We start from the raw sequence: 27909 nt of genomic DNA on the forward strand, positions 1-27909 counted from the left end.
TAGGGCTGTTGTTAATGGTCTTTTACCTTCTGGTTTTTCTTTTACTTTCTCCTTTACACATGGGCTAAATCCCTGAGCTCACTCATTTCTCATTCTCAATATTCTAAGACAATTTCTCACCAATTCAGTGGGTATTCACCCCAAAGAGCACTTCAAGAACTGGCTCTATTTTCTAACTGACATCTTTCCAAGTGTGGTTGAGAGTTTCATTTTTGAACAGGTGAAAATTGAGAGCAGGACCAAAAAAACAGCTTAAGAACACACCCACTTCCACAAAGAGCCTGCATTTTTACATTAATATCACACATAAATTACATAGTTAATTCAAGCCTTACATGCATATCTTAGATCAGATCATTAAAAACAATAATTTAAAAATATTCATAAAGTTCTGTGGTTGGTGTAGTGATTGTAAGTGTTGTAGACACCGCCGCCATTCTACAATTCAGTATCTCTATAAGCCATCGATACTGTTGACGACCACTGCAGGCAACGCTGCTCTGAGGCTGCTTTGCACAGGCTGCCCATGGCTGGAGCAAGTTTCTGAGTTCTCTTCTGGCCTGTTTCCATTTCAAGAACTACTGTTCCATTTTCTCTGACAGTGGAGGTAAATGTAATGTTTAAAACATGACAGGAGATTTAGAGTTCAATTATTTCCTTTCTTAGTGATATTATGTATTAATATTCAGAAAATACAGGAGTTATCCATGGGAGGTTTGATTCTGTACCAATTTAAGCGAACACAAAAATTACTGATTTTAACTGATGAGAATCAAGCCTGGGGAGGGGTTGGAAAATCCTATATACTATACTAAATAACTAGCAATACCCACAGATAAACTCTTTGATGCATGACTTATATAATGTAAACATTCTGGTCCATTTAGCAGATCTGACTTTTTTTTAAGTTATAAAAGTTAAAAGTTTTGTGAACTTTTATTGTTAAATATTGCTGAATCCATCCATGCAGAATTTATTTGATAAAATCATGTATTTCTGCTTCATATCTAGTCAAATTCAAACAAACTTTGAAAGATATTGTTCAATAATTTTGATCTCTTTTTTTATCTTCTGTCATTTCACTCAGTCTGCTTTAAAAAGCAGGAAAATATTTGTTGAGACGTTATTGTTTTGTTTTGGCTCAGAATCTATCCTCCTAAACTGAAATTAAGACAACTGTTTTTAACAAAAAAAAAAAAAAAAAAAAGAGGCTGCCCTTTTGTAAAACTAGCTCAGCTTATGTTCTACAGTAGCAGGACAGAAAGACACCCTTGACTGATGGGCAGTGAACGTTCAGTAATTACCAATTACACAAGGACAGTAGAGAGAGCATAATACAATGGTGCATGTGGCAACTAACTCCCCCCCGCCCCCATATTGTGACACCTATATAGCATACTCAGCTCTCCCATCATATACAGCAACAGGTAAATAGGTCAGACATTTAATAAAAAGCCCCTTTGAGTATCATTTTTTGTGCCATTTTTATTCTGACGTTCGTGAGTGGTCCAGAGTGTGCTGAAACTTCCTGAAGGAATACTGTAAACTGATGTGCAAGTCAGCCATGCCATGCACTGCACCTCCTGACCTATTGTTTTTCTGAATTTAGTTTAAGAAAAAAAAAAAAAAAAATCAGTCAATAGAACACAAGATAACTTGGTTCCTCAACCACACCTGTTCACAGCCTGACATCTTGCTGTAAATAATAACTTAATAGCATGAGTTTGAGATACAGCAAAGGACTGAACTGGTGTAGTCTAAGCATGCAGTATGGTCCATACCTTGCAGCAGAGACATACACGGGCTACCTTAAGGTAGAGCCCGATGTCTAGGGCTGCTACTCTTCTTTCTTTTTCTGTCCTTCCAACATAAAATGATGAGAGCACCTTCTCACTAGCAAATAATGAAAATCTATTACTAGATTTCCATTGTCTTCTAAGAGTTTCTCTCAAAGCAAAGGAAAACCATCACCAAATCCAAAAATAATGAACCATGGGAGGATATAAAAATCTAGATTTTTTTTTCTGAAGAAGCTCAAAACTTTCTAAATAAGATTAAGTAAATATGTTAGAGTGAAGATTACCAGAAGTAGATCAGACTCTATTTTCTTCCCTTCCACACTTCACTTCATAGAAAAATGAAGCATGAAAATATGTTCCAGATTCACATGCGAAATTATTAAACACTAAGACCCTGTCCTAAATAGGTGTTGATATTTCTAGGCTCACCTACACAGATGGTTCTCCCACCTACACACATCTAGATGGTGTCCAAACACTATGGCATTATACCAAACCAATGGTATTATAACAGAATTTGCCTTTCCTTATGTATGAGCAACCATAGTAGGTTATAGCACTATTTTGTCCCTATTGCTTATGATGCAATTTAGTGTCTCAAAGCACCACACGAACATTAACAAATTGATCTGGAGAGTCTTTTATAGGTTATTCTACAGAACTAAATTCTGCAAAGTAGAAATACTACATTCTACAACTCTACATGTTGGAACAATTTTTGTGCTTTCATTTCATGCACTGGGGAATAAAATCTTCATTTACGTGACTTCCAGCATAATTACTTCTGAATGAATTAGCTAAACTGAATAATAAAACAGCAGAACAAGGCAAACAACGTCCATACTACAACACGTTGCTTTTTCCCATTTGCAGCCTTCTTCACATGGCTGTGAACAAGTCCTCTTCGTTTGAGGAGCTTTCAAGGTATCTAAGCTTCAGCTGAATAAATCTACAGGCAAACACTGCCACATAATTTCCCAGTTTTGATCTGGCATTACATACACTTAATGAAAACTGCCAAAAGATTCATTTTTAAAGAAAATGACCCACTTTAAAAAATCAGCAGTTTTTTTCTTCTAGGTGAAATATGAATATTTATATCTGAAAGTAATGATGCCAGAAGCAAACATTCCAAACAGGATTACTGATGTGAGCATTTCACTTTGGCATCCTGAAGGACAACCCTCTAATAATTTTCCTAGCCCTCAGAACTATTAATTGTAGATAGGGTAGCTACCTGTGAGGAAAACAATGAAAAATTAATCTCTCTTAGAACCTTAAAATGTGCATTTAATGATTTATATCAGGCCATTTAATAATTGAATTTGCAGTAAATCAAGGAAACTGGACAAGTTTGGGTTTGTGGTTAACAGCTTTAAACCTGTGTCTTTGCCATACGTTAACAAAGTTTTCTCCTTAAGCACTATGGTTCAGGCCAGCATAAACGTATTGTGATGACACTTACTGAAATCCAGCTCAAACCCCAGATCGGTTGCTAGAGAACAGATAGATTTTTACAATCTTAATACAGCATACCTAAAGGAAAAAAAGCAGAGAAACAGTATATCCTACCCAAACTGCACAAAAACCCCCTTACATCATGACATTTTTTCTATCTAGATTATGCCTTCTTTAAATTCAACAGAAAGTAAAACCTGTTTGCTAGTCTTTGATCAGCCTTCTTTGAACTGATCATCCTGCTGCAAGGAGCTCCAACTGTGCCTAAAACCCTCAGTTTAGTACTAAGGCACATTTGTTTGCAAAGTATGTATTGTTAAAACGTTGCATCGTTCAATGCTTAAATTTACAATTAGCTTAGAGTTGTTTTTAACTGCTTTTGCTGGGAGATGAGCTTTTTCTTCCCTTCCTTAAATACGCTATTTAAGCAATACCACTTCACAGCACTTGCACAAGCATTACTGCGTAAGGAAAACGCTTTTACTGCCTTGTGCATGTTTTCCCTTGGAAGATCAGAATATATCTTAAAGTTTTTCCACATACACGCGGGATTTAAAAAACACAACCCTAAAAAGACGTATTTTGAAAAATTAGAAGACATACTGGGGTAATGTTTATACATGGCAATAGTCTATACGGACAACAGGGTGGTTTTGTGTCCCTGCCCATGTGTGTAGTATCATAGTAAGGTAGTTCTTTGCATAAGTAGTTTGTAAACAGAAATTAATGTATCTTCAGTTACTTGATGACATACTCTGAGCCATGTTTAATTGATCAGGGATCTGGCACAGAGAAGCAAAAGGCTTTTGTAAGTACGTCCAGTGAATGACAGGAAAGTAGGAATTAGAATTCAGAGCAGTTCCTAACTTCCAGACTATGATTTTTTTGACCTACTCACTGAACAGAACACACTGCAAACATGTTGTATGAAGACAGAATATGGTGAAACAGTAAGGGGAAAATAAAGACAGTACACATCTTTTTTTCCCCCTCTTTTGATAAACTTCACAATGAAGATGACCAAAACTGTAGTCCTCCCTTCCCACCACGCTTTCCTGAGTACCCTCTCAGTTTCTTCCTCCTCCCAAGCAACTAGAAATCATCCTGTGAGTGGCTGGGATGCTTTAGGGTGAACAACAGGAATCAGTGTATCATAAGTGTAATTAAATTTTAAATCAGCCTTTTGGGGACTCTAGTTATACAGAAAGCACACTATTTCTCTTTGTATTTTTGTCATTTCAAAAGTGCTAGAAATCAAACTTCCAAATGTATCTGTACTCTGAAGGTTCTCCACGTTACAGAGGATCCATGTGCCCTCTTCTCCACAGCCATAACTGCACTGATATGCCCTCTTTCACAGCATCTGGGGGAATACCTCCTGGCTCTTTTTTTACAGAAATGCTTTTGACTCCTTCTCAATCGACTGTGGAAAATCTGGAAGCATTTGCAGATGGGATAAAGCATGTAAGTTACAGGAGAATACTGGAGATCTTAAGTTATTCAGTGTGCATCCTTAACTACAGACTGGCATCTGCCAGCTCACAGTTAAGCAAAATTCACATTTCAATCCACATCTCCAGTGAGCAACCTAGTCAAGAATTAAATCATGTCGCATAAGATGTATATGAAAGGACTGTACCAGAATTCAGAAGAACCTTTTAAGTTCAAGGGCCAACCCTCACTTAGGTCACAAGCCCTGTTACAGCATGACAGTCCCTATAGCCAAAGGTACACAAAGAAACCAACACCATCAGGAGAAACGGCTACCCAGCATGAGTGATCGGGTTGTCCCACTATTGACACAACAGAGACCAAAGGGAAAGTTTTTGGTGGGAGTCTGAAGCAAGGATAAAATTCATAGCTCAAGTTGGACATAAGAAGGGCTTTAATTTCTAATCCATCACATCCCTGAAGATGAGGTAAGCACCTTGCATATTATCACTGCAGCTTGCTAGAATGACTGGCATCCAGCTGATGTGTGAGCGGGGACACTGTATTGCCATATCCCAGTTACTATCTTGTTCAGCCTGGAGAAGAGGACACAGAAGGGAAACCTCATCACAGTCTATATAGGGGAAGAAGAGGGACAGGCACTGAACTCTTCTCTTTAGTAAGCAATGACAGAAGCCAAGTGAACAGCAGGAAGATTGTTTAGGTTTAGGTTGGACATTAGGAAGAGGTTCTTCACCCAGAGGGTGGTGGAGCATTGGAACAGGCTCCCCAGAGAGGTGTCACAGGCGCAAGCCTTACAGTGTTCAAGAAGAGACTGGACAACACCCTCAGACACATGGTGTGAACTGTGGGGTTGTCACCTGCAGGGACAGGAGTTGGACTCAATGATCCTTGTGGGTCCCTTCCAACTCTGGACATTCTATGCCAAATTCAGTGAAAGTTTGGTGTGTCCATTGGAAAGAGGTTCGTATAGAAACAGGAGAGCAAAAAATCCTGAGAACATACCAGGTTAAATCTGCAATACAAATACACACTAAAGGAACAATTTTATTTCTCTTTCATTGAACATCACAGGCAGCTTTGCTATTGTGAAGTCTTACTGACTTACCAGAATTTACATCTTGTCTTGTTTTCGGTTTGCACACATCTGTGTTTTAAGAGCACAAGTCAGTCCTTTAACAGTTACTTGTATTATGTTATGTAGTTACTGAAGAGTTTTCAAATGCTTGAAATATTGAATAACATTTCTAGGTTATTGATGTTTACCATCCATTGTGGTTTGCTCCTAAAGTAACACCTTAAAAACTGACTAGTTGTTGCCATACCATGGTAAGCCATTTCGGTAGTTATCTGTTGCAGGCGAAATCCCCAGTTTTCAGAAGCTTTAGCTAGCATTCAGCATGACAAATTATGAAGCCATGTGCCACCCCATCATCTTTCTCTGTGTTTCTTGGAGGCTTTCTCTCTCTCTCTGCAGACGCCTGCACAGGAGTGCATGTTCTTCAGTCAATTCACACACATCACTGAACAGCAAGAGCACATATCTAGGCCCACAGCAGGGCGGTTAATTAACTGTACAAGGGACAGAGCTAGCTCCAGAGCTATCTTTTACCTGTATACTGAGAATAAACAGAGCTGACACTCCAGGGGAAATGCAGTAAGTTTTGCACTCCTCACTTCCTCATAAAAAGACACTAATTTAAAAAAAAAATTACAAGTTTAGCAGCAGCTCTAGACTAAACTTGACTAAGAAAGATCTCATCTCAAATACTGATGCTGGAACACTCAGTTTAAGACTCTCTTCAGATGTGAATAAGCCCTTGCAGATGGACAAATGAAAACATTTATCTACTTGTCCTAGTGCCTGCTCAGACCCACTGCAGTTAATAATGGTTGGATGCACAAAAGCACTGCTTGCTTACTTTCACATCAGGAGTTGAGAGACAACACAGTAACAAAACAATTTGCATATAGCACTGCTCCTCTTGGTGTTAGTGCCAGCCAAGCTGCAGCAGTGTTAATGCCCTGGAAGAGGCTCAGAAAAACAAGTGTTTTCAAAACATCTTCCTAAAATCCTGCAATGGAAGGAGTTTTCCAGCCCAGGAAAATAAATTGTCAAATATATGAGTGAACATATTAAGACTGATGGCACATGCCTTGAGTTCAGACAGGCATTTGTAAGTAATACAAATGGGAAAACAACTGTTATACTTCTATTCAAATAACGCAAGTCCAGGCCATCAATCCTTTTTGGGAGATTGCTATCACCCTGTACTCATGATATACATATGTGCTTTGAGCAGGAGGTTGGACTAGATGACCTCTGGACCTCCCTTTGTATCTGAAGTTTTCCATTTACCATACCCCATCAAAACACCAATTATGGTATGAGCCCTGAATGCACATTACAAAAATAAAACTTGCATTATGTGCTCTTGAGTGTACCCCATGCCTGAACTTCTCCATCTTTTTCACTTTCCTGTGTCATAACAATGTTATTTCTCATCATTGACACATAACGCGCTGCTGAGAAGCATCCTGTAGGAGTTTGTGTCTCTAAGGTTGAACTATGTGCTCTATTAACAGTGCACTTTGGTGGGGGGATATAACAAATGTAAGCTCAGGTCAGAGGATGTTTCCTACTTCCTCCATGTAAAGAAGCCAAGCTCTGCCTACTGTCAGTGAGTGTCTCTTCAGAGTGTGAGGATCCACACTGATAACAGGATGAGACACTTTTCTTTGGGTTTCTTTTTGTAATTGTATAGGTTGTGGTAGCTTGGTAAAGGACAGGGGAGGGGTTTTTTATTTGTTTTTAAGCTCCATTATGCTAGTTTCTATCATTTACAATTCCTTTTTGGCTGACCTGGCTGCTGGTTTGTCCAGAAACAACCTGACTGCAGCAGCACACCAGTGAAAAATTATTGAACAGTATGTTAACATTTCACAGATGTTGTTCCTCCCAGACACCTTTACGCATCACCCTACCACCATATAAAGCAATTACGATGAAGGGATTTGCAGGGGGCAGATGACCAGAAAAATCAGAGGTTGCACTTCTTTGCTTCATCTTCCTCTGGAATCAGTGGTTCCAGTGCTGTGTGTTCAAGGCACCTGTGTAAGACCACTGAAAAAAAAAACAGCTGTGCTAAATTCACAACCTTTTTAGTAGAACTTAGGAGTTTTTTCCTTTTTCATAGTTGGGCAGCAGGAGTGAGGATACACACAGTGGACTGTCATTTGTGTCTGATTTTCTGTCATCCATAAATAGTTTTATTTGACAGCATGAGATTTCAAAGACACCTTGTTGCTTTCTGCTTGGCCCCAGTCTATGTGATCTGTATAGCAACAGTCAGGACTTGCAACAGAAGTTTTCAGGCAGAATTTAAAAATTCTGTGTCCAACCAATTTGGTTTGAAATTTACTAAACAAAAATCATAATGACATAATGACTTAGAATTGAGCTTGCTCTCTGCTGTCAAACAGCTTCCAAAAAACCTCCTCATCTGTTGTTCTTCTGGACAACTCAAGTTATACAAATGCAGTTCTCTAAAGAACACTCAAGAACCTTTTAGATTTCCTTTTGTGCTTCATCTTCATACTTCTTGTGTAAGGTTATACTGAAAATAGTAACAATGGTGACAAACTAAATGCAAAGCTATAACAGAAATTTTCCATGAGTGTAACGATTTCCATCCTCTATACTTAAATTCCAGTCATTCAGGTGTACTGTGATATGTGTGATGCTTGCGTCATGCATAAGGCTACTGTGAGGACAAGCTATTCCAGTGGGAGAAGCAAGACAGACACAGTCCAAGCCTGCCTTTCCTCCTGCCATGCAGGAGCGGCAGGTACATCTACCGTTACCGTGTCCCTGAAAAAGGAGACTACCAAGCCACAGGCTAGGTTCAAAGTTGTGCTTACACAGCTCTTTAGCCCAAAATAAATTCAGGCAGCTGTCAAATGAAAGCTGTTTCACTCTCCTTTGTTTGAGCCCTTCCTTTTCTGCCACTTTCCTTATGCCAAAACCAGCATTCACTCAGCTGCACGCGAGCCAGTGAGCAAACTGGATCATGCTCAAAAGCTAGCACATCTCAGAGTCAGCCTTGAGCCAGACAACTTTTTGACTCCAGTTACTGCACAGCAACATAAGCACTAATTCTGGCACAAGAAAGGGGCAGAAATAAGCAGTTAGACCAGGCTGGAAGGCAAGTCACTACTTCCACAGCAGCGGTCTAATTTGAAGCTTAATCAAAGCGACCATATAATCACAACTTAGCTAACAACAAGGTATGTGATCCTAACTCAGTTTTGCCTCTGAAACATAGTGAATTTGGTGCCTTGGAAACACAGCACTGGAACCACTGGTTCCAGAGGAAGATGAAGCAAAGAAGTGCAACCTGACTTTCCTCACTCCTGCGCAGTGCTTCAGTAACTCCAGATAATGAAACTACAAAACATTATCATCAGCCCAACCACAGGGTGATCTTAAGTAGGTATTTCTTCAGTAGCCTGCTTATGGTCTTTGAAGACTATTAGGAAAAGACAAAGAAAATAGCAGTTTTAAAAAAGCAGGTTTGGGGGGGTCTGTTTAGTACAAGGTGAACACTTAAAAAAGCAGGTACTTCTCTAGTCTGAGTTACCAAAGGCCTCTTGCAAAAATAAAAATACAAAAGCTTCTTAAATAAATGTTTATCTTTTATAATGGCCAACACAGACAATGGTTAATTCTTTCTATAAATTATATGCCACACATCAACTGATTAACTGATTTATTGAAATGTGTTCAGCCCTACAAAATAGAAGATTTCAAAACAACCTATAACAGAATGCACAGTGGAGGTGGGGGGAAGATTACTTTAAAAGATACTCTTATTACCTTGTTTCCTATGGAACTTAATTTGTTTCCTTACCAAAGCAGTTTAAATACAAACGTTAAATTACCTAAAGCTTTAAAATAGGCGGTTTTTATTTCTTATGACACTACATTTGATGCCTGGTGTCTTAGCAGCTTTCCCAGCACATTGAAAGCACCGATCTGCTATGGGTACATTAGACAGTTGCAAACCAGGGCAGCGTATGCAAACAGGATAGGCATGAGGTGCTCCATCCTTTCAGGTGATGCTTCCCACTCCTCTCTCTGCAGTTTCTCCTCTTTGCTGACCTCCAAAAACAACAAGTAGGGTGCAAAAAGGTCTTCATCTCGAGGCAACAGGAACAGTCTGAGCACGGATGAGATGTAGGTAAACACATGGCACAGTTGGATAGCTTCCCTTAAAAGCAGGTACAAAAGCAGTAATAGACACCAGAAAACACTCAGCAAATTGAGATTAGATGGGCAAACAGGGCTGCAACTGTTCTGAGGAGTTTAAAGTTCTTTTGGGTGCAACTGATAGTCCAAATCCATGCACAAACTTTTCTCTTGGCATCAATGAAAATCTTATGTAATGACTCCTCCAATATGGGAGAGTATGCTACAGTGAGAGATACCCTCTTTCCCCCAAAATAAGACCTACCCTGAAAATAAGCCCTAGCAGGATTTTTCAGGATTTTTGAGGATGCTCGAAATATAAGCCTTACTCCAAAAATAAGCCCTAGTTATAATTCATTTTAAAAAAGACAATTTAAATAGTCTCCAGGCAGCTATACATGTAAAAAAGTAATAAGTTTTGGAGCAAAAATTAATATAAGACCCTGTCTTATTTTCAGGGAAACAGGGTACAAACACTGCTTCTTCCCCCTCCCTGAGCAAGGCAGACAAGAGACTATCTGAGAACAGGCCAAGCTCCCAACAAGTCTTCAAACAGAAGTATACCTACCCCATAGCCAAACCTGCCAATGAGAAAAAAATACCTCAGAAGGGCAACATCAAGCTTAGGGCAAGCTTTCTCCTCAGAACCAGCTGCTAACAGGCCCCAGGGCCTCTGGCATCGTGCCTTCCTCCTGCTTTTGGTTTAGACATGCTCCTGTCCCTGTTTCAGTCCAAGTTAATTGCATTCATCTTTCAGCCTGACGTGGCAGTAACAATCCTGGGTCGTAATGGAGAGTTTATCAAGTGAGTCCAAGATTATTACAGTGCCTGGTATTTCCGGATGGCCTTCAAACTTGAGGCTGTTATTAGACCTAGAGGAAAATTAACTTTATAGACATTTATACAACTAATTTTCAAAATACTAGTGAGGGAGTGGCCAGGGCTCTGTTTTCACAGATTTATTGGCTATCCCAGCCCATCCAAGAGAACACAGACACTCTATCCTGTAAGTTGCAGGAATATTTGTAATTAAAAAAATAAACCAACAAGAAAAGGCAGTCCAGCCCCCTGCAAGCCTCAGACTAGGGTCAAACTGAAGTCCACAACCCATTTTTCCCTTCATACAGAAATTTATGAGAGATGATGTGATAAGTTAGTCAAACCTTGTATTTTCAAGGAACAGACTTCAACTCAGGAGGCCTTAGAATATTTAATATGCTTTGAGACATGTAACTAAACACAGAGAAACCCTGGGTACCATAAGTGGCAAAATGAACTCTTTGTCTCAGCATTTTCTAGTCTTAATCAGCATATTGCATGAGCAGATCATTAATATTTTACAGGCAAATAAAGGATGTAATGAAATTTTGGAGACATCTGACCCACTAAAATATTTTTGAAAGCTAAGGCTCAAAATGCCTCTATGTGTGTCAGTTAAGTGGGTCTCCTGCTAGCCCAGGAGAGGTCAGAAGGGAAGCTAACTATGTACTAAATGCCATAATTCACATACTGTTTAAAAGACCCATTCCTGAATAGAGAAATTATATACACTTTAAAAACTAGCAAAACAGCCACCATTCAAAGATATAAATAAAATGTCCTTCACCTTTGTAGTTCAGTTATCATCTGCAAGGCTTCGAATGATCATCAATTTTCATTCAAGCAACTTTTGAATAATTTGGAACCCACAAAGATTATTCTGAGAAGAAGAACAGCAAGTTAACAGTTGGACTTGATCTTGAAGGTCTTTTCCAACCAAAATGATTCTTAGTTTAATTCCGCATAGCTAAATCTAAATGATGTAAAACTCATGATGAAATGATGGAATAAAAAGTGTTTACATCACTTGATAGAGCGGAAAGAGACAAGCAGAATAAAGACAGAGGAAAGGGGAAAAACCTGTTTGACCTTTGCTTTCTAAAAGTGCTACCTAGATTACTTAATTTGCACTGTACACTAGCGCAGGTGCTTTGAGATCATGCCTAATTATCATAGAGAATGTACAAGCCTAATAAATACTAACTCTTGTTCTGAAGGAATTGAGTTTAGAAGTAGCATTTATATTCAAAACTCAAAAATGGAATAAAAGCAATGCAATATTTCAAGTTCTAAACTCTATTTTTGAACACAAAGACAATAACTTACTATTCAAATATAAAATTCAGCATAATATCCATAGAGTTAAACCTAGCACTGCCATATTGCAGTCTGAGATGATGTTACCACAAGAAAATAAGCAGGTACACCACATTAGTGTCCCACCCCTGCTGCGGCAGGGCCATCCTACTCAATGCTTTGATTATTGCCTGCATTCTTCTTTGAAAAATTAAGGTTTGGGGATATAGAATCTGACACATTTTTATATTACCTTAGTGCACCTTCGTAATGCAAAGGATAAAAGCAATGTATTTGGCATTTACTACAAAACCAACCACACACACACCCCAAAACTATCAGCTGTGTTTTTACCTGGTTTATCCAGGAAAACACACATTGTAGAGCATCAGTAAGGTAAACCCAGCTAGCACAGCTGTTTCTAAAAGTAATTGGCTATTTATTTCCTCTCTTCTAATTGCTTTAGTTTTATGACTGACATTACATCTAGCAATTTTTGGTGACTTCAGAAAAAAAAATTCTGCTTGCAGATCACAGAATGTTAGATCCATCCAGTCTGCAGGCTAGCTTGCCCAACTGGCCAGTTTGTTTGCCTGCAGCTGGTGCATCTGCTTGAATTTTCTCAGTGCCCAGAGACATTTGCATTCTAAGTATGGATTTCTACGCATTCTTGAGTTTTCTCTTTATAGTTCTCCATGTAAGTAGGATTTAAAGGCCTTCAGATTACTAAACTAAGACTAATAATAGAGACAAGGCTAAAAATTAAAATGGCTTCATACTCTAAGTTTACTGGACTCTAGCCACAGGATTCCTTGGATTTTAAAATCTGAATTGGCACTCACTGAGGGCCTGACCCAATGCTCCTGTTAACAGGAGATGCACATAGCTCTGAACTCTTGGATGTAGAAAATATTTAAGTATCCAAGCTTCATAACATAACTAAAAATCCTCTCAAAAAGACCTTTCATTAACAGACCAAAACTGAATTTGTAGTATCTGCATTTCTCATCTAGCTGTATTGTGTTTTGCTCAAAAATTAAGACCTTTGTAGAAATTTCATTCTTGACTGTTGAAGCTCTGTCAGACAAAACCTTACACAACTACTCAAATGCATTTAAAAATAATTTTGGAGAAATTATCAAGTCTTTCACCAGTTCTCTGTCAAGAACACTGTTACAAGCACCAAATCTATTTTGTGATAGTCATGTTTATGTGAATATTTAAAGCAAATTAACATACGCTAAATTACATTTAAAGACAAAATCTTTCAAATTATTTCTGCCTGTATATATAAAAATAAATTAGTCTCATTTGCTTTTGAAAAAGCAGCCTAGTATCTGATTAAAAGGAAACTTCTCCACTTAAGCACTGTATTGTGCATCAAAATCCTTTACATATCAGCTTCCAAAGTTCCTAAAGTTCTATTAAAACCAGACCTACACTGAATTTTTGTCCCAAATGACAGTAACCAAAGAATAGGGTAGAACTTCAAAAGAAGTGAATAATATTCAGTTCTCTAAACAATAGTATAATTATTTGCCACTTATACACTACGAAGTTCCCCTACAGAGGGCCATTTTCTCCATAAGGTATTCAAGCACCAGCCCTAGTCTGGTAGCAGAAGAAATTATAACATTGATACAGAGCAAGATTTTGCTGCTTTTCATCCTCTTGAAGCCGACAATTTCAATGCACCAAAGCATCCCAATAACCAGTTTATGAAGAGTCTCGCTGTGCGGAAGAAACACATGTCAAACCAGCCTTCAACTTCGGGATTCCTGCATATTACAGAAGACAAGATGTTGAGAAAGTCGCTCATACACAGCAGGTAGAACCAAATCTTAGCCAGTAAGCCCTTCTTGTTTGAAAAAACTTAGAAGTCGAAAATCTTCTGTTTCCAAGTTTCAAACAGAGAACATAGTACTTTTAGGCCACACAGTTTTAATTGCCCAGCAGACAAATGTTAGGAGCTTAGCGTTCTGGGCTGCTGTAAAACTGCTTCCCCCAAACGATTTACTCAGAGAATGGGATGCTTCTGTTTCTTGAGGTACACAACAAAATTTAGAACAAGTTGGAGAATTTGAGAAGGTAGTTTTCTTCAAGTTGATCACTGAAGCATCTGTTACCAGCCCCAAGGTGTGTGTGGAGCTTTTGATTCTAGAAAGCTGCTGACAATTAGACATTTCCACCCTGCTTTGGGCTGGCCACAACCCTAAAGGACAAAGTGCTGCTCTGAAAAGCTGCCACACTGGAATGAAAATGAAGCAATTTATTGAAAGAGTGCATGGATATGGAGCAAGACCCCACAGGCTTAAATACTGCCAAGTATTCAAATTTTCAGAAGTCTAAAATAAAAAGATAGCCACTTGCTGTTCTGCAGGACACTAAGCAGTTCTAAAGCATAGGTCTTAAAGTCACATCACATAATAGAGTTCCTATGCAATTTTTCTGTTTATTTTTAAAGGAAAAATAAGGTAAACAAGTTCTGCCTTCTCTAAACAGTATAAACACCATCATTGAGGTTTTACTTACTGGGTCAGGAAAAAGCTGGCTCATTTCTCTTTGCTACATAGTGCAGCCTGGGTCCAACTCCTACACACTAGTGTCCCTTTACCATGTCACACTGCCAACACTTTACTGAGGAAATCTTGAGAAAGAGGGGAAAAAAAAAGGAACCACAACTACTTGTTTCTAACTCACCTCACTTAACCTTGAAGTGAGTTTACAGTACAATGAAGAAATGCTCATCACAACTCAAGGGCTTTCTCCCTGCTTGCTTTCAAAAGTCTACTGTAAGAACATACTTATAACTTATCACTATTAAAAAAGAGTGGAACAACAATTCTTTTCCATAGAATACATCAGGTAAGTGTTGTAGGCAAAACAGGTAATGAACTCACAGAAGATAATTGAAGCCTATTCATCCTACAAGTTTTCTATAGTCAGCGGAGTGAGGGCTGGTCCCTCACAAAAGCAACACAGAACAGTAAGATTTAGGTTCCCTTGTCCAAACCAAGCACTCTCTCTCCAACTCTCTATTAATCCCCATAATAATTCAGATTTCATTCCAGCAAAATTTCAGTCAGAAGTCTGCACTCGCCACTGCCTAAATCTACCTGTTACGTTATCGTAAGGGGGGAAAGTTGAGGAAGACACCTTGCACATCAATATCAGTTTTGACAGGCCATAAAGGAGGAAATAAGAAAAACTCAGAGAACAATAGACCTAATTAAAACAAAAAACACAACAAGAAAACCCACACACTATCTGGCCTCCACCACCTATATTCCCTAACAGTGAGGCTGCCCATCAGGTGTCTCTGTTAACTAGTTATTGCAACACAACAGCAGGTAAAAAGTTGCTCTAAAGAGATTATATGCTTTTTGGAGTTTCTAGAAATCAGAACAGGTATTTTTAAAGTTAACCCAGAAATGAGTACAATATGGAAAGAAACTGACTATATATAATGCCCACAAATAGTAGAATTCACATTGACTTGACCCACATTTGAAGAAAATACTCTTAATTATTTCTATGGACAGCAAATGTATACCATGTTATAACTTCAGTGGACACTGATGTTTCCTGAGGATGAAGATTGCATTCCCTCACTGCAACAGTGTCAATACAGAAAAGAAAGCACAGAGATTTAGTGAAACCCCATCAAGGGCACTCTTACCCTGTAATCCCTAGGGTCTGTTCTCTCTTTAAGCCCTTCGAGGCCCAAGCTTATCACAGTCTCCAAAATAAAATGAGAAAAACACAGTGACTGGAGCAGTAAGGGCAGATAACACTTATTCAAAGAGAAAAATCAAATCTAAACTAATTTTTTACAAAATTGTACATGCATTTGGCCCTCGCAAGCCATCTTCTCTCTAAATCACTTCCAGGAAGGGCTATCTCCTCTTTACTTGTCCACTGTCCATCACAAGGGACCCCCAGTCCACCTGTAATGGCCAGTACAACTAACAGAAAACAATTCCAAATTGGCACTACAGAAGCAATGCAATATATCACGTTCACCTCAGTACTTATCAAAAATAAGCATGAGGAGTTGAACTGAGTGATTCCACAATGCACTATGAGGGTGCAACACATAAACCATATGTTGAAACAATACCTCCTAACGTTGAGCACCCTAGTCTGTCTTGCTCTTGGCACAATACTATTAAATAATATAATCTTTACTAATAAAAACTGTTACCCCATAGCTGTACTACATTCAGTAACTCATAGTGTAAAAAAGCACAATCTCAGGAAGTGGCTTATTTTCAAATCAAGTAACAGGCAGCAGAGAACAAACAGCAAACACAAGTTTTCGCCTGTATTCTAAGCATTAGACATACTGCCTTCCTCTCTTCTCCATTCAAAAATTCAACACAGCTTTCAGAAGAGCAGGGCATCAAAAACCCCAATAGAAACCAAAAATCCATAAGGCTCTGAAAAGCAGATCCCTGGATTTGATTCCCCTTCTAACACTTATAAACTTGGAATAAATGAAAATATCGTTTCTGTGGCTGCTGTGTTGTGCCACTGAGTCATGCAGAACAAAGCAGAATGGATTATTTTCATTTGTTTTCACTTTAAAAATATCCTTAGTAGATTTAATCCCTTTTCCCAGTCTCCAACTAAGACACCTTTAAGAGTACTATACGAAACATCCTAAATCCCAGTCATCACAACCTGCTGTTTCATCTGACTTTCCTCCAAGTATAACAAGGAAGAGGCAATAGTAGGCCTTGAAATAACTACTGATGTGTGAGGTTATCCAGCAAGTCAAAACATGCAGGAGCACCTAATAACCAACTCTCACCATCAGCAGGGGATTTTCAAGGAAATACTGTAGTTTACCTGCCCATTTTCTATCTACAATGTTGATTTTCAAGCAGAGCAAGCTATTTTGGAATTATGCTTTGGCTTATATGACAATGAAAGATGTCTCCAACTAGGCTCAATCAAAAAAAGTTCTAGAGCTGCATCTAAATCTGGTTTAAATACAGCATGAACTCAAAAATTTAAAGTTGAGCCAGAAAATCAGTACTAAAGGAAGGGTACCAGAAGGAAGGTGTGGAGTTCTTTTCTTCTTTTTAATGATATAACGAAATGGCCACTTGCATTTCCTAAATTAAGTTACTCCAGTGCCAATGTATATTAGATCTGCAAAAATTAAGTTCTCAAACCAACAATGAGAAGCCTTGGTGGAGTTACATTAAGAGAATAATGGGAAATTCAAGTTTAGATGGCAGTATGGGTTTAATCATGATTTAAGCATTACAAAAGGTCTGACAAAACTTAGCAATATTTCAGTCATATGCAAACGATTATAACATCAGTTTTGCAAAAGAGTTTGGGGCAAAAGAGGCAGCAGGGAGAGATGCATGCACTCTACCTACAGTCATCTGTACAACATTCAAAATGTGTTTCAGCCAATACATCTTGAGAATATGGAAGATGATAACTTAATGAGAAGTCATTACATTCACATTTTCACACCATAGTTGGATGTAAATTAAATAAATACCAAAGATTAAAATAGTAAGCTCACGTAGTTTTCTCAAACAAACATTCACCTTCTAAACAGGTGCTGTTCACACCAATCACAGGGTTCAAAAGGGTATGACAAGTCACAGAGGCAGTTAACTTACTCCTCCTTATATCTGGATTGACTGGTATATTTTTGACAGGAAAAATTAGTCACTACTTTAAACCATTTAAGAAAGTAATCTACAAACAGTGAATTAAGGGAGAACGCAGAGCTAAGTATATCACTACAGGGTTTTATTATTAAAACCAAACTCTGGGAAGGTTCAAAATGGTTTTTCATATATTTTAAGACTGTTTTATAAATAGTTGGCATAAATGGATGCTTGCAGTTACATGGACATTAGCGTATCTCTACCATTCATGCCATTTACTTAAAAAAAAAAAAAAGGTGTTTAGTAATACGTACAGTCTGGCTAAACAACTGGAACAAACATTAAACATCACCCACCTCACGTTATTCATTACTACACCTTCACTTGGCATATTTGCACACTTCAACATTACTGACAGAAAAGTAGCATTTTAATATGGCCTTGATGTACCTTGAGGAAAGAAGGGATCGGAAACTCCAGACAAAACTGGTAGGAGAGAGGAGCGAGTGACTTCATTCTTTATTTCCAGATTTTGAGACCTAAACCGCTCATGGTATTCATTAGGTATACCTAAAACACACAGGCATATCTTGTCTCCTTATGCAGAAGTGTTTCAGACTGCTCTTTCCTACCCATTAACTGTATCCAGCCTCCCTCCTGCTCTCTAGCTTTCTTACGCTTACTTCCCTCTCACCAAAACACAGCCTTTCATTTTCACAGAATATGGTGGAACATATTTCAGGTACAATTTTCTGATAATGTGTTCAAAAAGCTTCAATAAAAATTCACCTTTACTATGGATGACGAGCGTTCAAAAAGAACAGTCTCACAGGATGAATTTATGCACATTACCAATCTTTTCATTACTCAGTTATGGTACCCGCAATAAATATAGCAACATTAATACTTAAACCTATTCCTGACAGTTTTTGAAGACTTAAATAACAAGTTTCATTCATCAGTCTAAACCACATGTTTACATTTATTCAACTATAGAAAACCATGGTTAAATTACACCACCATTCTTAAAAAACCTCCAAATCGTCTTTCCCCTTACTTGCTATTTAGTGTCACGGTTAAAAGGAATCTCACCCTGAACATACAGGATTTAGAACAACCTCAGCTGCCTCAATTTGCTATAAACTTTAAATGCAAGCAAGAGTCACTAGACTTGCCTATTCATAATAGATATAAGCTTGCTTTTCCTGATATTTTACAGTTTCAACTGTACTTCACAGTAAAGTATGTTAAACTTTCCCCCATGAAAAATAAAACCACAAGTATCCCTATGCTAACAACTATCTGAACACTTTCCTGCGAGTGTATACAGCTCTTCAGAAAGCAAAGTAACAAAGGGATCCACTTTACTCTTTCCATGTCAAGAGCAAATGCATTAGAATACAAGTCTAGTTTTCACAAGACTTTTCTCACTGCACCTACAGTAAGAGACATTTTCATTGTATTTTCAAATATACAGGAAAGAGCCACGTGATTACTATAGGCTTATTACCATCACCTTTTTGTCATAAGGTCAGAAGACTACTCTTGTAAGCTTTCTTCCACGTTTAAGACAGAACATTGCTCTGGCTTTTCCAAGAAATTGTGATAGGGACAGATGCAGAAATTTGTCTGTATTTGATACTGCTAAAAAGCGTTTGTTTGCTGCCCGCTTCTTCCTTTACATTTCTTTAGTCAAACAAACATGACCTCTTCCTTGTCACTGGAAAAAAGTACTGTTATGATACATACTCGGTGATGATGTATCTGCAAGATCATAATTTGTTTAATTAACTATGGAGGGAAAGAAGCAGATTTATGCATTATGCATTTATGCATTACCTCAGTCTATCCCTAGTGTCACTGGTAACAATTTCCACTCCACCCCTCCAAAGGAGAAAAAGTACATGTTGGTAAACTTCCCCATGGAAAAGTTCAAGAATACTTTAAGTTTTTTATCATAAGAAGTATATTTAACCCAGACAAAAGCTGAGTCGTGATAGGTGATTGTGGGTAAAAGTCTACAAAATAGAATGGCAAAGGAAGACAGAATCATATCACAGCTCACTGTAGAACACAAAGTGAAAGCAAGAGTGCTAAGACTATTACTTTTTGACAAAGATGTGAAAATATAATAAACAGTGCTACACAGCAACAGAAATAATTCATATTTACAACCCAAGCTTAGGTTTGGCAATTAAAACTGTTTTGTGAAAAGTTGCTCTTGACTTGTCTTTATTGATGAGAGGGGTGGGGGAAGAAATAGGAAAGCAGTTTTAAAACCAACGCATTCAGGTTTTCCAAACTGCAGCACTCACACATAAATGAGAAACAAGACTGTTAAACTAGATTCACCTTGCTGCCCCCAGATTAGAACAATAAGGTAAACGCGGTTTATAACTCCGTGGTAATAACATAAAGAGACTATCAGAGAAAAATAATCGTCTTAAGGATTCATGTTTACTGCCCTTTAAATGCAAATTATCTTCAAATAAGTTTCTCTTTTTAAAGTTTTTCTTCCGTATGATAACACAATCAGCCTACATTGCTCTATCATCTCTCAGATGAAACAAATAAAAGTATTTATTTTCACCTCTTTCATATTTTTAAAAAAAAAGAAAACACAACATACCTTATGCTGCAACATTTTAATCCCGCATGCACTAACAAATTTCTTTAGGTTTAAGCCTACATGCTGCACAGCCTACTTGCTTCCTTTTCGTACTTCGCCAGATCTCTTCAATTTCACAAACTTCTGAACTGAGCTGTCATTATTAATTCTCAGCAAGGAACCTAAGCCACTATGAATCACCACAGCGACTGGCAGCAAGTGTTGGCACTACTCACAATGCTTCAGAAACAGAAAGGAGTCCTAAAGCAACTAAAAGCTTTTAGTTAACCTACCACTGACTTCGTTCTTGCACGAGTCTTCATGCAACTTCATTAAATAAGAGAGCAAAGAAAAGGGTACATTAAGCTGACATAATATTTCAGAAGCCAGAAATATTTCAGTATTCTGGCTCTCTAACACCAGGGTCCCAGCCCCACACCACCATCTTCAAGTAGGGACACCCCACAGGCTGGAACTTTAGTTTTTCACACTTCATTAAAGGCCTGTCAAACAGGGACAATTATGCCTTCCATAACTGCCTGCAGTGGAGTTAAGCCATCAGAATTTACTCATTGGACATCAGACATCAAGACTACTTACTTGGCTTTAAAACAAGAGATAACACATATTGCAGTCCTCAAGAAATGCACTGCATGATATCAAACATTTATTTACTATGCAAAACTGCACATTTCTCTATGCTGTGTGAAAATTAAATTGTTGGATAAAATTCCCCCATAACACATTTGATAATAATTATTTTTCCTAAAGAGAAATGAAAGTAAGAACAGAAAAAAGGGCTTTGTTGTAGTTTCTAAAATAATGCTCAACACTGCATTGCTAAGCCACAGATGTCTACACAACAGATTCCTACAAATAAGAGGGAACAAACATTCCTCTGCATTAGGAAGTTGTGGCATTTTTTCTAGAATTCACATTTGCCATGACCATTGCATTTCAACAGCCAAGCTACTGTAACAACACTATCATCTGGGACACTGGCAGCTCTGTGGTCCAGCAGTAGATATAACAAAACACTAAACTTTGACAATCACAGACAGGTCCACTGTTCTACTGATAATCAAAACCATAAAAATACAAAGAAGGAAAATGAATTGTAACTTCATGTTGACTATATTTGCTGTGTGGTGGAAGTGAAGTCAGAAACTTAATTTTCAAAGTATTTTGGAAACTTAGCTCATGTTCATCCCATGAACAAAGTGTGCTTTCAGTAATACGAGCTGTGATTTTCAGCAGAGAAGATACAGCTGCATTTCTTGTGATGGCTAATTTAAAATACATGTTAGTATAGACCACTCTGTAACATAACATTGAAGAGTTATGAATCCAAGTTTAAAAGTTACAGTAAGATATACTTACTTTTTTGTTACCTTCCACTCCCTATCTCACTGCCTGTCCCTGCTGATCATGTGAACAGGTAGTGAGTATGACTTGCTCCATGGCACCAAGGCAAGCTAATTTTGAAATTACCATGGGCCTCCAGAGCTTACCAGAGAATTCTGAAGCTGCTTGCTGTGAGACATAGCCACATGCAGAGGCTCATGCTGGCTTTAGAAAATAAATCATCTTCAAGAGACGCATGCTATCACATCAGCAAAACCTCAGCTTTTGTTGAATTAGGAGTCTCATTAAAAAATCATTTTCTTTATTATCCTGACATGTTCATTCCTAGACTCACTTCTCCAATACTAAAACATACTATAATTTTTAGTAAACAAAATTTTATCTATAAATGATAATCACTGTCTGCCTATTTTCTTAGGAAAGGTAATTCTCAGAACAAATACAGATAAAACAAATGCAGGTATCTAGATGTGACACCGATGCATAACTATATTCTTACCTATGCACACATTTTAAAATGTTTCCCCTCTTCAATGGTGTTATCTATTGACCTAATTTTGTTCCATTATTGACACAATAGCAATACAATTAAGGGACTGCTTAAGTCAGTTTAGTTTTTGAGGGGGGTTGCCTATGAGAGGGTTTTGTGTGTGTTGCTGTTTTGTGTTTTTAAAAAACATAAGTGAGAACTAGAACTAGTTTTGTAGATCTCTCAATGCTACCTATGTTAAAGAACAGATCCCTCACTTATTTTTCTAGTTGCCCACAAGACATCTTCAAGTTCCACAATCTTTCTATTAAGCATTCAGTTGTAATTATTACTCACACATTAGACCTCTCAAAGAAGATTCGTACCAAATTGCAAACATAAGACAACTGTGGTATAATTTATCACGGTAAAAATGCACAACTAATTTCTAAATTGTCTCCTAGATACCCATAACTGACATGAATATAGTTGGTCTAGACACAAAGCAAAATTCCAGCATACTCATTCAGATGCACAGTGTGGACCAACTAAGACAAAATCTAAAGATTTGCATAAACCACAATGGTCTGGTTTAGAATAAGTTTCAAGATAATAATAAAGGAAGTGAAAATTCATTCATTTTCCCAGCTCCCTTAATATAAAACATTAGTTTCAGCACAAGAAATATTGTTATAACTTCAACTGATTACACTAGTTGCTTGTTTTATAGACTCACAATAAATCATCCCCTCTTTTGGTGAAAAAAATCAAAAATCCAAAACGTCTGGTTGACCACACTTATTTTTGCACTCAAAAATTTGGCAGCTCTCTTGGAAGCTGGGAAGAGAGACATCTTTGGAACTGGGTATTAAAAACACATCTCTGTTTCCCTACCTGTTTCTCACTCAGAGCTGTGATTTTGGCTTGAAGTTCATGAAGCTGTTTCTTCAAATCAGCATTCTGATTAGAAAGAAAAAATATCTGTGAGAAAGATATTCCATTTGTTAACATAGAGAAGTAGCGGGAAGGTGGTTTTTTTTGTTTTGTTTTTGTCTAGTGTACTACAAATACAGCACCTCTGGATGTACAGCCAATAAAATTCAAGAGGCTCAACAAAGCCTTGCTTAAGTCACTGAGTGCAACAATAACCAGAGCACCTTTCCAGCACTCAGAAAGACAACCCAGTTTGGAGTGAAGATTTCATTATAACATCCATTAGTGCTTACCATGTTATAAAGCACATTTGTACATTTCATCAAGCTTACAAATTAAACAAGAAATGTTTGTTAATGTCTATAATAGTATCACATTGTATGTAATAGTATGCTGTAGTATTCTCACCTATGCTACTTATGCAAAGACATTATCATACATTTGATTGTATAAAGCATCAGCAAACATAGCTATTAACTCTTAATTGACACGTGTCAAATGAAGGCAAACATATCTAAGTCTTCATTTCCAGGTACATTTATGCCTTAAACTGTATTTAAGAGACTTACATTTGCCTTCACACATCATTCATATCAGCATTTTGCTTACAACAGCACTTTCTTAAGTTTAAGATTTGAAAACTGTAAGCATCACTATAAAGATGCAGTCAGAAATTTTTTTACCAACACTATTTATTTTTCTGCTAAAAAGAAGTAAACAAAGAAATAAATAAATAAAAAATAAATAAATAATCTGTAATCAGTTTAAAGCCTGAAAAGCTCTTCAGAAACATGACAGGGAAGTGAGCTTCCCTGCACTTTTCTTTTTCAACTTTTTTGTTCTCATTTATGTCATAAACTCTTTACACTAGGTTACACAGGTTTGCTGTGCTACACAAAAATATTAAAACATAGGACTAATATAACTACAGGAACTTCATACTCAGGACGACTTCCCTATTGTTATATTCCTCCATCCAATTTTGAAATACGTTACAATCTCAGCTTGTAGATAGTTTTCTCCAACATACATACACAATTCTAGCAGAACCAGATCTTTTGTACATTTGTCATCCTCCCTTCTTCTAGATTTCACTTTATAATCTGGGATAAATTGCATTAAGAGCATTGGAAGCAGGGACCAGATTTACTCTTCCTGGCTCCAGGAACTTTTGGGACCCAAACAATGAGATTGAGCACACCCTCAGCAAGTTTGTGGATGACACCAAACTGAGTGGTGCAGCTGACACACCTGAGGAACAGGATGCCATCCAGAGGGACCTAGACACACTCAAGAAGTGGGCCCATGTGAACCTCATGAGGTTCAGCAAGGCCAAGTGCAAGGTCCTGCACCTGGGTCAGGGCAACCCGTGGAATCAGTACAGGCTGGGGGACAAAGGGATTGAGAGCAGCCCTGCAGAGGAAGACTTGGGGGTACTGGTGGATGAAAGATTGGACATGAGCCAACAATGTGAACTTGCAGCCCAGAAGGCCAGTTGTATCTTGGGCTACATCAAAAGGAACGTGGCCAGCAGGTCAAGGGAGGTGATTCTGCCCCTCTGCTCTGGTGAGACCCCACCTGGAGTCCTATGTCCAGCTCTGGAGCCCTCAGTACAGGAAAGACAAAGACCTGTTGGAGAGGGGCCAGAGGAGGCCACAGAAATGATCAGAGGGCTGGAACAGCTCTGCTGTGAGAACAGGCTGAGAGAGCTGGGGTTCAACCTGGAGAAGAAAAGGCTTGGGGGAGACCTTATTGTGACACTTCACTACTTAAAAGGGGCCTAAAAGAAAGATGGGGACAGACTTCTCAGCAGGACCTGTTGCAACAGGACGAGGGGTAATGGTTTTAAACTGAAGGAGTGGAGATTCATGTTAGACATGAGGAAGAAATTTTTTACAGCAAGGGTGGTGAAACACTGGCCCACGTTGCCCAGAGAGGCAGTAGATGCCTCACCCCTGGAAGCATTCGAGGCCAGGCTGGACAGGGCTCTGAGCAACCTGATCTAGTTGAAGATGTCCACACTCACTGCAGGGGGGTTGGACTAGATGAGCTTTGAAGGTCCCTTCCAACCCAAACTATTTTACAATTCTAACTTTGCATGGCTGTTTGCAGCATGACCTGGGTTTCAGGAGATGGGAAATGAAAGCAAACGGCTCTGCAGGCTAATCGTTAGGAGAGTTGGTCAGCAAGAAAGAATGGTGGACCTTACCCAAATCCCACCAGAACAAGGAAGTTTTAGAAAGCAGATTTCCCCAATACCACCCTACACACTGCTCATCCCTCCCTGTCAGGTGTCTAACTACTTGTCTATTACAAAAAGCTGTCTTCACTGAGCTGACAAAAATATATGCTCAGAAAATTACATATGGGCATGGAAGCACTTAACAGCAAGCCTCAAGTGAGCGGCCTTCATGACTCTACTCAACATTTCAGACTGGCTGGAGAACTCCACAGAACTCCCCATTCAGCACACTGGAGTGCTTCATTGCTGTACAAGATAACCCAGTCAGCTTACACAGTCATTGGGAAAGGGATGACTTCTGCTGTGTCTCGTTATCCACCTTTAGTAGATCTAAAACATCCCGAGGCCAAGTGCCCACTCCTCAGACTCTACAGTGCTGAAGCTAGATACCTAAGACAGGCAATCTGAACACAGCCTTAAGCTACATCCTTTGCTCAGACAAAATTTCTTGGATGAAATATCTTCTCCTTGTACAACTGTGAATCTTCTGATATTCAAAAAAAGCAAATTCTAATAATGGCAGATTTTATAAAGAGCAGCTTCCAATAGAATCTGAAACTTAGTGCATATTTGAACTTCACCATAGTACACAACAGTTGCTTGATTTAAACTATTAAGAATATGAGGTAAAAGGCTGCATAACAGCAAAAGTTTTGGTTTAGTTTTAAACTATGCAATAGTCATTGTTTAAAGACTTGTTCGTAGTAGTTTTCTTCTAAACACTGTATTAGCAAGGAAGAACATGATCAACAAATATATAAAATTCTCAAGTTTCATGCACTGTTATTTCCTGTACTTTTAAGAGTAAATAATGCAATACAAAAATAGTTACCTGTGGATCTTGCTTCATTTGGGCAACCAATTTCTATAAAGAAAAAAGATGCAACAATACAATGAAGATTTTCACTACAGATCTTGTTGAACAGTTAAATATTCAAAATTTTTGAAGAACATTTGTAAAAGCAAAGGATTCAGTTCACAGCATTTTAATAGCAAGGCTTAGAATCCATTTACATTTATATATATAACATTATATAATTTCCAAACGCATTCTTATTAATACAGTAAAGCTACCACACTAAACCACCACTTTTGTTCCTTCTCCTAAACAGGTCTCAAACAAATGATGCCTTTTTAAGGACAATTTAAGCCAGCTGGGCAAGATAACATTAATTGCTGTGTCTCCTCTAAAACTGCTGCCTTCTTTGCTTGCAGTCACAAAAACACAAATCACAGATAACGGCTGCGGACACAAAAGCTGTTTGTATATTCAAGAGCAGAATGTTTCAAGTACTCTGGGTCCGCCTGTGCGCTGTCTTGGCTGGTACCACATGGAAGACCCATGTTCAGAAGTATCTTTGCCACTTTTCTCCCTCAGAGGGAGATTGAGATCATTGTAGAAGAGATGCCCTCCACATCCAAGGGAAAGCAGACAGATTGTTACCATTCACTATTCTTCCTCCTTCACTTCCTTCAGGCAGCTGCAGGAGAACGCTGTCTATTACTAAGCAAGGAAAACATTACCAGGCTTTCACCCAAGAAAACCAGAGCCCAGAATGAAAAAGCAATGTAAACCAAATATTCTCAATTTATTTTTTGGTTACAGCCACGTTTATTCATCCCATTTCTTATCCCTTCCACACACACAAAGAACAACATAAAGTCTGTACTTTCATTCCCATGTGCTCATCAGGAGCAGGAAAAGGAGTGAGAAACAGAAGGACAAAGCAGGCAAGAAAAATATGTTTCATTCTACCTGCATTGATACCATTCAGAGAATTCAGAGTCTGTCAAGTAATTATCTTTAAAAGTTTATTTAGTATCTTCTAAACATGGTATTTATCAAAAAAAAAAAAAAAAGCATAACAAAAATACAATTGTGCAGATAAACCACAGGTTTACCTGCTGCGTTTTCTTTCTATAATAGTACTAGCCAATAGCAAACAGAGGCAAAAGCATGATGTCTACTCTGGACAAGTATGGAGTGTTGTCTCCCATCTTTCAGAAATTTTTATCTCTGACATCTTCAAAGATTACAGAATCACAGAATCAACTGGGTTGGAAAAGACCTCAGAGATCATCAAGTCCAACCCTTAGTCCAACTTCAGTCCATTTACTAGATCATGGCACTAAGTGCCATGTCCAATCTCAGTCCACCACCTCCCTGGGCAGGCCATTCCAATGCCTGACCACTCTCTCTGTAAAGAATTTCTTTCTAATATCCAGCCTAAATTTCCCCTGGCAGAGTTTAAGCCCTTGTCCTGTTGCTAACTGCCTGGGAGAAGAGACTAATCCCCACCTGGCCATAACTTCCCTTCAGGTAGTTACAGAGAGTGATGAGGTCACCTCTAAGCCTCCTCTTCTCTAGACTAAACAGCCCCAGCTCCCTCAGCCTCTCCCCATAGGTCTTGTGTTCGAGTCCCTTCACCAGTCTTGTTGCTCTTCTCTGGACCCGCTTCAGCACTTCAATATCTTTCCTGAACTGAGGGGCCCAGAACTGAACACAATACTCCAGGTGTGGCCTCACCAATGCAGAGTACAGGGGAAGGATCACTTCCCTTGTCCTGCTGACCACGCTGTTTTT

At 38.4% G+C, this 27909-nt stretch overlaps 1 protein-coding gene across 10 annotated transcripts in view; it reads right to left on the reverse strand.

Annotated features, from left to right (window-relative positions):
* Nucleotides 1–27909, reverse strand: part of PHF21A (PHD finger protein 21A) — a 149207-nt gene that overhangs the window by 79088 nt on the left and 42210 nt on the right. For 8 of the 10 annotated variants that reach the window (XM_082059493.1, XM_082059490.1, XM_082059489.1 and 5 more), the window contains exons 4-5: nt 26158–26190; nt 23045–23131 (exon numbers count right to left, since the gene is read on the reverse strand). In XM_082059493.1, coding sequence (XP_081915619.1) covers nt 23045–23131; nt 26158–26190 — 120 coding nt within the window. The remainder of the gene's footprint in view (nt 1–23044; nt 23132–26157; nt 26191–27909) is intronic. The other 2 variants (XM_082059488.1, XM_082059492.1) reach the window with 1 other exon arrangement.

Source organism: Streptopelia decaocto (assembly GCF_964273445.1).
Source record: "Streptopelia decaocto genome assembly, chromosome: 7".
In the NCBI taxonomy this organism is placed as follows: domain Eukaryota; kingdom Metazoa; phylum Chordata; class Aves; order Columbiformes; family Columbidae; genus Streptopelia; species Streptopelia decaocto.